At 56.0% G+C, this 13,223-nt stretch overlaps 4 protein-coding genes across 4 annotated transcripts; 3 read left to right on the top strand and 1 right to left on the bottom strand.

Moving 5' to 3' along the window:
* Positions 1–91: 91 nt before the first annotated feature.
* On the top strand, positions 92–4,014 carry BO86DRAFT_327723 (glutamine amidotransferase subunit DUG2). Its single transcript, XM_025668618.1, has 6 exons — positions 92–748; positions 820–945; positions 1,000–1,131; positions 1,187–1,747; positions 1,806–1,995; positions 2,058–4,014. The coding sequence occupies exons 1-6, from the start codon at positions 512–514 to the stop codon at positions 3,734–3,736; spliced, it is 2,925 nt and encodes a 974-aa protein (XP_025533313.1). The 5' UTR covers positions 92–511; the 3' UTR covers positions 3,737–4,014.
* An 820-nt stretch (positions 4,015–4,834) lies between these two features.
* On the top strand, positions 4,835–7,960 carry BO86DRAFT_351158 (putative quinate pathway repressor protein QutR). Its single transcript, XM_025669416.1, has 2 exons — positions 4,835–7,537; positions 7,621–7,960. Exons 1-2 carry the CDS (start codon positions 5,048–5,050, stop codon positions 7,873–7,875), a joined length of 2,745 nt encoding a protein of 914 aa, XP_025533312.1. The 5' UTR covers positions 4,835–5,047; the 3' UTR covers positions 7,876–7,960.
* Positions 7,961–9,104: 1,144 nt separating this feature from the next.
* BO86DRAFT_3013 (alpha/beta fold hydrolase) lies at positions 9,105–10,317 on the top strand. The gene has a single exon (XM_025667484.1). It carries the CDS (start codon positions 9,247–9,249, stop codon positions 10,270–10,272), a length of 1,026 nt encoding a protein of 341 aa, XP_025533311.1. The 5' UTR covers positions 9,105–9,246; the 3' UTR covers positions 10,273–10,317.
* Positions 10,318–11,148: 831 nt separating this feature from the next.
* BO86DRAFT_300770 (putative sphingosine kinase) lies at positions 11,149–12,762 on the bottom strand (the record flags this gene model as incomplete). The annotated part of the gene is made up of 2 exons (XM_025667466.1): positions 11,149–12,431; positions 12,678–12,762. 2 exons carry the CDS (start codon positions 12,760–12,762, stop codon positions 11,149–11,151), a joined length of 1,368 nt encoding a protein of 455 aa, XP_025533310.1.
* Positions 12,763–13,223: the final 461 nt, after the last annotated feature.

The raw sequence follows: 13,223 nt of genomic DNA, 5'->3' as shown, positions 1-13,223 counted from the left end.
CCTTTTCCACACCGCCACACCGCCCGTCGATCCTCATTGGGGCCAACATTTCATCATTCATCATCCATCCATTCATCATTGCTTTTTTATTCTTCACCACTATTGAACGCCAAGAACAACCTCCGACATTCTTCACGGGCCCAATCTCACAATTTCAAGTCGGTCTTGCAACATCTGCGATAGCTACATCCCTAGAAGCCGGAAACTGAAATTGCCCCTGGCTTACGGAGTACTACTTCTCTGCCTTGATCTCCGTCTCGTGGCCGTGTCTAATTCGTGTGTCCGACTTCGCTCCGACTGACTCACTCACGCGATCAAAACCACCGCCTTTGCCCTGCGTCTCACCGCATTCCATCACATCATTATCACACGTCACGTGAATTCAGCCGTTCATTGATCCCCCAGAATCATCTTGGTTTTGGAAACTTTTTTCTTTTTTCTGTCTCGTTCGTGAAAAAAAAGGAGTTTAGAAAATAAGGCTGAGACTTTTTGAGCTCCATTGCCAGGAGCAATGGATCATACAGTACTCGTCGAGTCTGATGGTATATCAGAGACCGATGATCAAACCAAGCTCTGGGAGTCCGATCCGCGCTCCGTGACGGCCCATCTGGCCCAGGATGAGGCCGAACTTCCGGCTCCCGTCGAATGCGGTGCCATCGGCCACCGCGTACAGGCCAGTCGCTCGGTTCTGGCCCTCGTGCTCGACAAGGAATGTGTCTTTGCTGGTCTGCAGGGGGGAGACATTGTAGTACGTGGGGACAATTCTCCGAATCTACCGATTGGTCTGCTATCTGCCAAAAATGCTAAGACGAAATCTAGGCATGGTCGTTGGAGACCTATGATCTTGTGCTCTCGGTGCACGCCCATCAGGAAAGTGTCCTTGATCTCTACTTGTCCGAGGATGGGGAGCTGTTGTTCTCTACGGGCGGAGATTCCGTTGTAAATGTAGAGCTTTGCCCTTCCTTGTTTTCCCTTACAGGAGATTGTTAACCTTAGTAGGTATGGTCGACGAGGACATTCGACCGGCTTTATTCGATCCACTCTCACCATGATGTTGGAGATATCTTCGCGGTCGCCTACTCGTCGAGCTTGAAGACGATCTACTGCGGTGCTCAGAACACCAGCATCCAGGTCAGTCTCTTACCCACCCACGTCAGCATGGGCTAGTGATTGCTGATTTTCTCAGTGGTGTGACATCTCCCAAGTCGATGCAGCTTCAGCACAGTCATCAGCAGCGCAGTTGCGCAAACGGACTCATCGCTTTTTCGACTCCAGGGGCCCGGATGGATCGCGTGCGCCGCGGCCGGACGCCGGCGCTGAGGGACCCCATTCAGTCATGCAGGGTGGCCAAGTCCTGACTTTCAAACGCGACCACCATAAGCTCTTTGCCCACCACGGCTACGTCTACACCATGCTCCTGGTCAAGGGCTTGATCGAGTCTTCCCCAGAGGAAGAGGTGCTTCTGACGGGTGCCGGCGATGGGGTGGTCAAGTTGTGGCGCTTGGAGCAGAACTCGGCAAACGCCGTTCCGTCCCCGATCGCGAAGCTGCAGAACGGCGATTCCGTTCTCTCCATCGCCGTTGATGGATCTTTCCTCTACTGTGGTTTGGCTGGAGGTGCGCTGAACATTTGGAACCTTGATTCGCGGCAGCTGGTCAAGCGCATCGCCATGCACACCGGCGATCTATGGGCCGTAGACATCATTCACGGGGTTGCGGTCTGTGGAGATTCAAACGGTGTGATCAAGGTAGGTGGAGCCCTGACCGCTGGGTGCTGCGGAACGATCGACTGATTACGTGTTGCAGAAATTCAACTCGCGGTTCGAGGAGATCGGCAGCTGGGTTGCCCACGGAGGGACCATGCTCGCGTCTGCTGCGGGTCAGTACAAAGATCGCTACATCTACGCGAGCGGTGGCAACGACAATACGGTCGGCATTTGGGACGTGACGGACGTGACGCGGGGAGGTCAAGCCGAAAAGCCGCCAATCAACAATGGTACGTCTCGCATGGGCGGACAGGGGCAAGGTAGTTTGTTTACTTGAGCTAATTTCGAACAGATGAGATGGTCAACTCCCTGGCCAAGTTTGTCGCCTACAAGACTGTCTCGGCCAGTCCCAAGTTCGCTGTCGAATGCAACCAGGGTGCCGCGTTCCTTCGTCGTCACTGCATCTATCTCGGAGCGAAGACCAATCTATTGACCACGGGAGCCGACACGAATCCCATCGTGCATGCTCGATTTGATGCTACATCTCCAGACAAGGTCGACAAAACAATCTTGTTCTACGGCCACTATGATGTTGTTGGGGCGGATGCGAATGCGGCCAAGTGGAAGACCGACCCGTATCAGCTCACTTCCATCGACGGCTTCCTCTACGGTCGCGGCGTGTCGGACAACAAGGGTCCCATCCTAGCGGCGCTTTATGCGGCCGCGGACCTTGCTCGGCAGAAAGCACTTCGCTGTAACGTGGTCTTTCTCATCGAAGGCGAAGAAGAGTCGGGATCCCAAGGATTCCACGAAACAGTCCGCAAGCATAAGCCTCAGATTGGCCCCGTGGACTGGATCCTCTTGGCCAACAGTTACTGGCTTGACGACTACAACCCCTGCTTGACATATGGACTGCGTGGCGTGGTCAATGCCAATCTGGTTGTGCAGAGCGACCACCCCGACCTCCACAGTGGTATTGACGGAAGTTCGTTACTGGACGAGCCACTGAAGGATCTCACCATGCTCCTGAGCACCTTCGTCGGACCCAAGGGCCGGATCAACCTGCCAGGGTTCCATGAGCCTGTCCTCCCACTCACCGAGGCGGAAAAGCAGCGGTACACCGCGATCGCTGACAGTCTCCTCCCCCACCACCCGGAAATCACCGACAGCGACGCGTTCATCAACTCGCTCATGCACCGCTGGCGTGAGCCCTCCCTGACAATCCATTCCATCGAGGTACCTGGTAGCAGCAAGAGTGCTACGACGACGATCTCGCGCAAGGCCAAGGCCAGCCTGTCCATCCGATTGGTGCCGAACCAGACCGCCGATGAGGTAGCGACCAACCTGACGCTCTTCGCGCAGGAGCATTTCGACAGCCTGGAGTCGCAGAACGACCTGACCGTCGAGATCACGGGTAAATCCGACCCCTGGCTGGGCGACCCGGACAACGAGATGTTCCAGACCTTGGCCGACGCGATCGCGGCCGCCTGGACTCCGGACACCACTACCCAGCGACACCAATACCCGCCCATCCAAACCCTCCCGCAACGCACCCTCGAGGCGACGAAGCGCGCCAAGGAGCAGCACCCGCGCCTCAAGCGGGCGGACTCGGAGGATAGCCTGGCCTCCCATATCGACCGCATCATCATGTCCACGACGATCTCGTCGACCGGCAAGTCGGCCCACAAGCGGTCGTCGCTGAGCACCGCGGTCCCGACCTCGTCGACTCTGACCAGCAAGTCGGGCGCCACGACGCTCGCCGCCGACGAGCCCGCTGCCCCGAAGGCGGCGCCGGAGGTGGTCGATCCCAGCCAGCCGACTCGGGTGCGTCCCATCTACATCCGGGAGGGTGGCTCGATCCCCACCATCCGATTCCTGGAGAAGGAGTTCTCCGCCCCCGCGGCGAATCTGCCGTGTGGACAGGCGAGCGACAACGCCCACTTGTATAATGAACGGTTGCGGGTGGAGAATCTGTATAAAAGCCGGGAGATCTTTGGCTATGTATTTTCACGGTTGCCGGAGAGGTTGTAGATACATACCATCATACCTTAGGAATGGTGGTGGATTTGGATTTATGCGTTGGGGAGAGTTTTGTTTTCTGTGGCGGGGTTTATTTCGGGTAGAAATTAACATCACTAGTCATTAGACGGAGAGAGGAGTTATGGAGTCTACGAGCTTGCGCGGAGTAAGTGTAGGTAACTTAGTGTGCGGAAAGGATGGTGACGCCAGGCAGCAGCCATATTTGATGCCTTGGTCAGCTACACCGGCCCGGTCAAGTTGCAGCGGAAGTTGCAGCGGAAGAACGTAACAGTTCGGTTGGCTGTGATCTGCAGGGTCAGAGCACATGGACCAGTTTGCGGTAGAGGTAGAGGACAAACATTGAACATACTCATACGTGTACATAAAACTCCGCAAAAAGGCCTTGACCACCATCAATAATCCCTATGTTATGATTGATGCGTTAGAAAACTTGAATCAATGGGACGCCCACTCAGCCCCAGCTCAACTCCAGCCTCGACCCAGACCCAAGATGTAACCGAGGCTCTGGTCAGGTTGTTGACCCCACGGGGTAAGCGAGGAAGCGAGGACGCGAGGAAGCGAGGAAACCAGTGAACTAAGGGAAATTATTAATGAACAACCCCAACCCTAGTTACCGGTGAGAGGGACAAGACCAAGACAAGACAAGACAAGACAATCCAAGGACAGAGCGGGAATTGATTAGCCACTGGCAGGAAGTGGAGGAAGTTGGAACGGGTGAGCCTTTCTCCGCATTTCTTGGCTGTCTCCAACCGCTTTGCCGGGCTGGGCTCTTTTCCACCGATCGCTTCTTTGGGTGCTTCGGCTTGCTGCTGTTCGCTCGCTCCCGCCCGCCCGCCGCCTCTTTCTGTTTCCAGTTCCCCCACATCTTTTCTCTCTTTCTCTCCAATTCAACCCAGTTCACCCACACTTCTCCTCCTCTCCTCCTCTCCCCCTCTCCCCTCCTCCCCCTCTCCCACTTCTGCCTCGCTCCCCCACCGGCATTTTTTCTCACTTCTTTACATTGGAACCCCAGTCGATCTTGCGTGTGCGACCGCTCACCTCAATTCTTCTCTCGTCCTTCGTCTATAGATCCTCCCTCCATCCGGTCTACCCCTCTGTCGCATTTTCCTCGGATTTCGCACCGACCCCCCCCCCCCATGGCCTAAACCCGTCCTCCTATTCCTCCCACACCCTGTCGGTTCCTGCATCACATCCTTCCCAAGTCATGCGCCACTCCGTCAGAGATCACATTCTTAATATAACGCCCACTCTCCCCCGTTACAACTCCCCCGTGGACTCGGATCAAACCCCGCCACCGCTATAATGTCCGTGATCGTGAAACCCCCCAAGCGCAAACTAGATGACCTCGACGGCCCCATCGCACAGAACCACCGACGGTTGTCGCATAGCCCGTACGTCTCAAGTGGCTCCCAATCTGTCGACCCGGCCTACGGAGATGAGACCCCGAGGGAACGAGTCCACAGCCTCCCCGGAGACAACCCAGAGGCCTCACATTGGTTTGCCCCCTCGTTGCGCGGGGTCACCTCCAGCCGTGGGTCCCCCACGGCCTTCGAAGGCGCTACCCAGGTGCCCCGAAAGTTTGCGCGGAACTCATCCATCGTGCTGATTGGCATCCGAGGGACCGGCAAATCCAGTCTGGCGGTGATACTGGCGGCCACGTCGGGGCGGAGGTTGATCGATGCGGACCGGTACTTCCAGCAGATCACCGGACGGTCGCGCGCGGCGTACAAAAAGGAATTTGAATTGGTGGAATACCGACAGCAGGAGGCCCGAGTGATGGAGTCGATGCTGGCAGAACATCAGGAAGGATGCGTGATCGCCTGCGGGCCGGGTTCCATGGAGCGCAGTGGACAGATGCTGCTCCGCGAGTACGCCAGAACACACCCGGTGATCTATCTCCTCCGGGACGCGGAAAGCATCCAGTCTTACTTGAAGGCGTGGAATGTTGACAAAGTCCGTCGGTTCCTCGGCCTGGCGGGGCCGATCTACCGGGCGTGTTCCAACCTGGAGTTCTTCAACGTGTCGGAGAAAGGCATGGCGGAGCATGCGGCCGCCAAAGATGGTAATCACGCTCAGTTGGAGCTGGAGCTGGATCAGCGCTTTCAGGCTATCACGCCCTTCCTGACTCTGAAACGATTGCAGCTCGACTTTCTCCGGTTTATCGCTTTCGCGACGGGCGATGCCCACGATCTGAGCAGTCTGAACGCGTCCTTCCCGCTGTCCATGCAAGCGATTGAGTCCCGGGCGTTTACTTACGCTGTGACAGTACCGCTTTCGTCGTTGTTGGAGCGGGACCTGGACATCGAAGACCTTGAGTCTACGTCTGATGCATTCGAACTCAAGATTGACATCACGGAACCGCCCTCCTCGCGACTAGCTGTGGACTCCGGGATCGCCGACAAGATTAGCCATGCGGTCGCAAACATTCGACGAAATACGGTCGTCCCACTCGTATATCACGTGGAAAGTAGTGTAGGCTTCAGTAGCCAGAATGGCGAGCACAACGAATACTCGCGTCGACCCACGAACGAGTATTTGAATCTTATCCAGCACGGGCTACGCCTGGCTCCAGAATTCGTGACGGTCGACTTGTCGTATAGCGACGACCTCTTGTCTCAAATCATTGCGTCGAAGGGCTCAAGCCGTGTGATCGGCCATTATGCTGCGGCTCAGCCTCCGCCGAGGGGATGGGACGATCCGACTTACATGAACCTCTATGAGCGAGCAAAACGGCTGGGCTGTGATCTCGTACGGTTGACTCAGCCGGCGACCTCCATAGATGACAATTTTGCTGTTCAAAGGTTTCGCGACTCCTTCAAGTCGCTTCCGACCCCTCTACCCCTTATAGCATACAACTCAGGACTGCTAGGCCGGTTGTCTTGTTGTTTCAACCCGATATTGACGCCTGTGACACACCAGTCTCTTCTCTCTGAAACGCAACTCAAGGGGCTTCCCTGTATTACGTTGCGTGAAGCTCAGGAAGCTCTATACTCGTCCTTCACTCTGGACCCTATGCAGTTCTTCCTCTTCGGTGGCAACGTCACCTACAGTCTGTCGCCAATCATGCACAACGCGGCATACAATCTCTGTGGCATGCCGCATGTCTACCGAACCCACCAGTCATCTACGTTGCGTGGATTAAATGATCTGGTGTCCAATCCTCACTTTGGCGGCACCAGTGTTGCTTTGCCGTACAAGACCGAAGTGATCCCCCTCCTCCATTCGATGTCTCCTCACGCTCGCGCCATCGGTGCTGTGAACACTCTTGTCCCCATTCGAGAGAGCGACGAAAAGGCTCTGGATGGGGATGGTTCTCCTTTGCTTATGGGCAAGAGCCGCGCGGGCCCGGTGAAAGCTTTGCATGGAGATAACACCGACTGGATTGGCATTGGTAACTGCTTCCGGCGAGGCTTATCCCCTGCGAATGCCATCCGGCCCTTGTCTACCGGGTTGGTTATTGGGGCAGGTGGTATGGCTCGCGCTGCCGTCTACGCCATGATTCACCTGGGGGTGCAGAACATCTTTGTGTTCAACCGCACTGTTGCCAACGCGGAGAAGCTAGCCCGGCACTACAACCAACAAAACCTACGTTCACCCGGCCGTGCCGGGTCAACGACCCGCCCTCATGTTCATGTTTTGCAATCACAACAAGACAGCTGGCCTGTCAATTACAAGCAACCGACCGTCATTTGCTCCTGCATCCCGACACACAGTATCGGAGGGGAACCGGCGCCCAATAATGAGATACCGTCCCAGTGGCTGGAGAGCCCGACGGGGGGTGTAGTTGTCGAAGTAAGTCTTTCTTGGTGCTTGGCATTATCCCGCGCCGACATGATATTCTGTAAGCAGAACTGACATTTTTCTTTTTGGGACAGCTGGCCTACAAATCCCTCAACACCCCCCTGATCAAGCAAATCCGCGCTCTCTCCCACCGCGGCTGGGTGGCATTGGATGGATTGGATGTTCTCCCGGAGCAAGGCTTCGCTCAGTTTGAATTGTTTACTGGTCGCCGTGCGCCGCGACGGTTGATGCGCACGGTGGTGTTGAAAGAGTATAAGGAGGAAGAAGGGCAATACGACCCGCAAGCCATCCAGCATCGACTTGAGAATCTGAAGGGGCAACCTACTTGACGATGAGCGTGGCCGGGATACGTGGCGACGGTAGTATCGCCGCTTTAATGTGATTGATTGATGTGATGTCGGAATATTAGCTGAGCTCAATGAGACATGACTTGTCAGACACTAGTTGGCGACCTCTTAATTAATCTACATAATCGAAAGTGCCTGGCGCCGGCCGGTAAACGCCGACTCACGTGGTGTGGTGCATGAAGGCGTTGTAGGCGTCGACAGAGACACTGCCGATGCCGGTGGATCCGTCGTTGGCATAAACATACGTGCCACGGTCTGGGGACTCGTCACGCCATGCTGGGAGGGTTGCCCCCTTGCCTGTCCGGAGGAAGATTAACAGTCGTATGTACTTTACTCCGTTCTCCTCATGATCTCCTCTATCAGATAAATAGTACAGTACACTGTACACTATAGTGAACGATTTGTAACTTGTCCGCGTAGAGAATCCTCTGCGGATCCATCGAGAAGCTTACTTCCCATCAAACAACCTAACGCTCAGCTGAGGATGGGGTCAGATGTTTGGTAAACAAGGGTGACTGACTTGATTCTTCCCAATCCGGCAAACACACCTGCGAGCTGATTACTGCTAGCTCAGCTCTCCCACTTGTTCCCAGCGCGGGCGATCGGATACCCGCCCAGTGGCTCGATCCGATTGAACTCTGCAACTGAGGGACTGACCCCACCGCTCATCAAGGAGACGATCGGCAGTCGCAATGGTGGCTGACAGCTGACTGAGGCTGCCAGCTGGGTCTGATCGAGCCCGTCTGCTTCATGAGCTCCTATGGAATGATGGAATCGACAGCCGGTTGGTCGCGCTAGGGCTGCACCAACTCAATAGTGTTAACCACTAAGGTGGGACGTCGGTGCTTGTGTGGCAATCTTTATCTAGCTAGATACCAGAAGTACCGTGGTGAGAGCACTCCACGTGCGGTAGATTGGGATGAACTGGGAATCTGATGACATGTGTGGTTCTAGTCTAGTCCGTCCTGAGGAATTTCCGCTTCTTTGTTTCTTCTTTTTAGTCCGTGATCATTTCCCCACGATACATTTACGCAGCCTTCTGGACACACCCCCACCTGTCGGTCCTTAGGAGATACGGCTCTATCGCGAGGTTTATACCTGCAGAAGAACCCCGAACAACCACGCTACGCTATCGTTTAGGCATCGATTTGTAGCATCTGCTTGACCCCCCCCCAACCAGAAGAATGACGCGATCTTATCTCCTTATCATGAGATTAGTCAGCCGAGCAGGCCAAAGATCACACGATAAGGAAATTTGAAGCATAAACAACCCCCCTCAATTCCCTCCAGTGTGCCTTTTTACCTGCCCCTCAAACGAAACCCCTCAATCCAAGACAAGAGAATACAGTCGCAATGCCAACCTTCCCGCTAATCGTGCTCCCCCGCCCCGGGACCACCACCACCACCACCCCGGAGCCAGCATCCTCCATCCCCGCCCCCACCGAAGCAGCCTTCACCTCCACCTTCGGCCCCGTGCTCCCCAAAGCCTCCTACCTGCAAACCCCAGCGGGCCAAGCAGCCTACTACTCCATCCCACCGACCACCCGGACCTCACCCGGTGCCGCATCGGCGGGGCCCGCGCGAATCCTCTTCGTGCACGGCGTGCAAACCAGCGCGATCGGCATGGCCCCGCTCGCCCGCGCCCTCGCCGCGCGCTTCCCGGCCGCGCACTGCGTCCTCTTCGACCACTGGGGCCACGGCCTCTCCGCGACCCCGGTGCAGCCGCACGCGCCCGCCCTCTTCCACGACCTCCTCCTCGCCCTCCTGGACTACCTCTACTGGCCTGCCGCCCACTTTGTGGGATACTCCTTCGGCGGCGCCACGACCGTCTCCTTTGCGGCCTCGTTTCCCGACAGGGTGGAGAGCATGGCCCTCGTCGCGCCGGCGGGGCTGCTCCGCGCGGCGCAGTTCACCGCGCAGCAGCGGGCGTATCTGGCGGGTGGCGATGGCGATGCGGCGGTGGAGCAGCGCGCCCGCGACTGGATTTTGGGGTGGTTGGAGGGCGGGCCGTTGGTCGTGCCGGCGGACTGGGAGGCGAGGGTGGCCAGCGGGGAGGTGGTGGCGCCGAAGGTCCGGGCGTGGCAGGTCGAGGAGCATCCGGGCCATGCGGCCAGCGTGGTGGGGATCTTTCGCGATGGCGGGGTCATGGATATGCATGACGTCTTTCGGGAGGCGGCGTCGACGGGGATTCCGGCCAGGTGTGTGCTGGGCGAGTTGGATGATTTGTGTACCGTGCGCGAGTTGCGGGACTTGGGGTTTGGGGATGTGCATGTTGTGCTGGGGGTGGGGCATGGGGTTGTGAGGGAGAGGGTGCCGGAGGTGGCGGGGTTGATTGCTGGGTTTTGGGAGAGGGGGGAGGGGGGTGGATTGGGGAAATAGTTGATGTTATGCAGAGAGGTTGTGGGGGGAATGGGTTGAAGAGGTTGTGGATGAGGTTATATGTACTGGGTTCGTACTAGAGTCTCTATTTAGTGTAGGTTTAAGTAAGCGGAGATATCATTTGGGCGTTGTGTCGGTTCAAAGGGGCTGTCGTGGACTGATACACTATTCATGTGGAGGAAAGAAGATAGGGTAAAGTTCCCACGTGCCAAACCTAAGCCCGGAGTGTAGACGCAGATGGTCACAGGGATCATGGAGAGTTGTTTAAACCTACAATTCGAGGTCCCATGACCCATGCATTCGGCTTGGATCGCGAGGTTGTGTTCAAAGAATGCGAGTAAATGCTTATAGTACACGTGGTCTGATTTTCGCAAGGTTGCCTCACAATATTGCTTCCCCTGCTTATCATAGATATTGGTCTCTGGTAGCAACAATGAAATATAGTTCAGAAGCTTCACATAGAATCCATGCTTTGAGACACTGCTGGCGCTTGGATTTTCCGTTCTTTAGATAAGCGAGGCTTTCTGTTACAAGGGTTACGAGAAGGAATGGCGATGGATTGCTTTAGTGTGTCTTGAGCGGAGAAATCACCTCCTAGGCTATGACTTGATATTGTTCCCAATACGGAGTGGTAGTTACATAGTTTGATTAACCGTAAACAGCTCGACGAGAGATAGTCCTGAAAAGATTCTAGTCTTACAGTAAATGACACGCTCCATATTGCCTCTGGACCCTCCGCGAGTTCCTCCTATTTCCTGTTCCAAGCTCAAGGGCAAGTCCACTCAAAGACTCTAAACTTCTGTGAAATGATCCATGAAAGGGTCTCTGCATGACTGTGCTCCAAACCTCTGCACCCTGCGAACGCTTCCAGGTGTCTCATACGTGGTATGCATGACGCAGGTTGGAGAGCACCCGACCCAGACCCTGGTGCACTTCTACCTGGAAGGCCTCGAACGGATACCACTCACCATCCACACTGATGCACCCCTCTTTCTCCTTCGGCGTAAGACGGTACGCCGAGACCTTGCGCATGTGCACATCGCCGAGCTCAAAGCATTTCCCCTGCGGGAGCTTGACGGTAGCGTCGAGTGCGCCCACGATCCCAATCGTGTCGAACACCGTCATGACATCCAAGAGCCCGTCGCTGGGCAACGCGGCCGGGAAGAAGTTCGTATCTTTAGCCACAACCGCCATGTTACTGGCGTAAAAGCTCGACAACCCTTCGCCGGAGACCACCTCCCAGTCCTCCGGGATATCGTCGTGGACCGTGCCGTACTTCAGCGGCAGGCCACTCGAACCCGCCCTCGATTTTTCAGTCACCACATCCGACGACTCCAACAAGCGAACCCTCGCACGTTCGTAATACGCCTGGATCTCCACCTTATCCTCCATGACCGTCTTGAACGCCAGCTCGCAGGGATACGCCGTCCGCTGCGCGATCGTCGTCAGAACGCCATAGATGAAGCGATGATCGCCCATCCACCGCAGATGCTCCGTCTTGAGGTCCGAGTCCGCCAGCACGCCCAAAGACTGCGACAGGAAGGACACCGTATGCCGATCGCCCTGGGTGATCGAGAGCAGATCCAGGGGCATTTTGAGGCCCTTCACGATCGCCAGCGCCGCCTGCGCGACATCGTCCGTCCCGAACAGATTCCACGCCATCGCGTTGCCCGATCCGCAGGGGATCATGGCCACAGCCATCGTCGTCAGCGCCTGGACGGCATCCGGCCGCCGCGCCAGCCCGTTGAACGCCTCGTGCGGCAGCCCGTCGCCCGAGCAGCACACGATCGCGTCGTAGGCGTCCAGCTCGATCTGCTCGGCGATCTCACTGGCGTGGCCTTTGTAGCGTGTTTCCTCGACGTCGAGGTGGCAGTGTGCCGCGGCGAGGATCGGCGCAGCGAGCGTGCGGAATTTGGTCACTGCGCCGGAGCAGAACGGGTTGATGATTACCTTGAGGCGTTTGAAGGGTTGCGCGTGGCCGTAGGCGCGGGTGAGGAGGTGCTGTGTCCAGGTGGTGGCTTGGGCGTGTTCGTCGGGCCGCACGGGGTAGTGGATGATGTCTAGATCGTTGCCGTCGACGTAGGTGATTGTGAGGTTGTTGGTGGTGACCTCTGCGTTTATGATGCCGTAGTGGTCGAGTTTGTAGTGGGATTTGTGTTCTGGGGAGTGGTCAGCGAGTGTCTTTGATTCGATTCGGGGCTGGGATTTGGAAAGGGGAGGGGGAGTTAGGGCACGATTCGTTGGAGAGCGCGATGCAATACTAACCTCGTGTGGATAATAACCCGCAGCAATATTTCTTGGTTCTTGTCCTTCCGCGTGAGGAAGGACGGTTATCTGCGAGGTGGCTTGTGTTAGCTAAACGATGTGGCCACATGTGAAGGGGATCGAAGGACTGTGGACCATACCGATTACAGTGACGAATTCATCTTCTAGGGAGAGAGTCACTGCCTTGTCTACTTTGAGTGTGGTTGGGGGTTCCGGTGGATCCATTGCGTGTGGGGAGGGAATGTTAATGTGCTTGTGTCGGTGTAGTTGATGGTAGCAAATTAGAGATTACATACAACAAAGATAAGATCAAGATTATTCTAGTGTTTGTTGTGAGCAGGGGAGGCTATAGGGCAATCAAAAGTCAAGCTTGTTGACATGACATGTTTGGATCAGGGAGGAAAAGTCCACGTCGTGACAGTTGCCAGGTAAGACTATGCCCGGATGGGGTTAGTGGGTGTGTTCCGGGTGGATTCACATCCGAGCTTTCCGGTATATTCATCCGATAGTCTATGGAGCAGGGATGCAATTGCACTAGAAAGCTGTTCACTATATTTCTACATAGTATATGTCTGTTAGGGACGTGGAAGAGTGATGTTATTAGGCTAAGTGAGGCTCTCTGAGTGGCACTATCAATTTGGGTGAACATAGGTATGACGGGCGGTGAGTAGCCTTGCAATCTAATC

The sequence above is a fragment of the Aspergillus japonicus genome (assembly GCF_003184785.1).
Source record: "Aspergillus japonicus CBS 114.51 unplaced genomic scaffold BO86scaffold_1, whole genome shotgun sequence".
NCBI lineage: Eukaryota > Fungi > Ascomycota > Eurotiomycetes > Eurotiales > Aspergillaceae > Aspergillus > Aspergillus japonicus.
The sequence above is the reverse complement of the archived record's forward strand: the minus strand, read 5'-3'. Positions and strand labels throughout refer to the sequence as shown.

Excerpts from the sequence above, each read along its gene's own strand:
- BO86DRAFT_327723 (XM_025668618.1), top strand. The coding sequence starts at position 512 with ATGGATCATACAGTACTCGTCGAGTCTGATGGTATATCAGAGACCGAT. Across the intron at positions 1,132-1,186 it reads CTCAGAACACCAGCATCCAG|TGGTGTGACATCTCCCAAGT; the intron begins GTCAGTCTCTTA and ends TGATTTTCTCAG. Across the intron at positions 1,748-1,805 it reads ATTCAAACGGTGTGATCAAG|AAATTCAACTCGCGGTTCGA; the intron begins GTAGGTGGAGCC and ends TACGTGTTGCAG.
- BO86DRAFT_351158 (XM_025669416.1), top strand. The coding sequence starts at position 5,048 with ATGTCCGTGATCGTGAAACCCCCCAAGCGCAAACTAGATGACCTCGAC. Across the intron at positions 7,538-7,620 it reads CGGGGGGTGTAGTTGTCGAA|CTGGCCTACAAATCCCTCAA; the intron begins GTAAGTCTTTCT and ends TTTTTGGGACAG.
- BO86DRAFT_3013 (XM_025667484.1), top strand. The coding sequence starts at position 9,247 with ATGCCAACCTTCCCGCTAATCGTGCTCCCCCGCCCCGGGACCACCACC.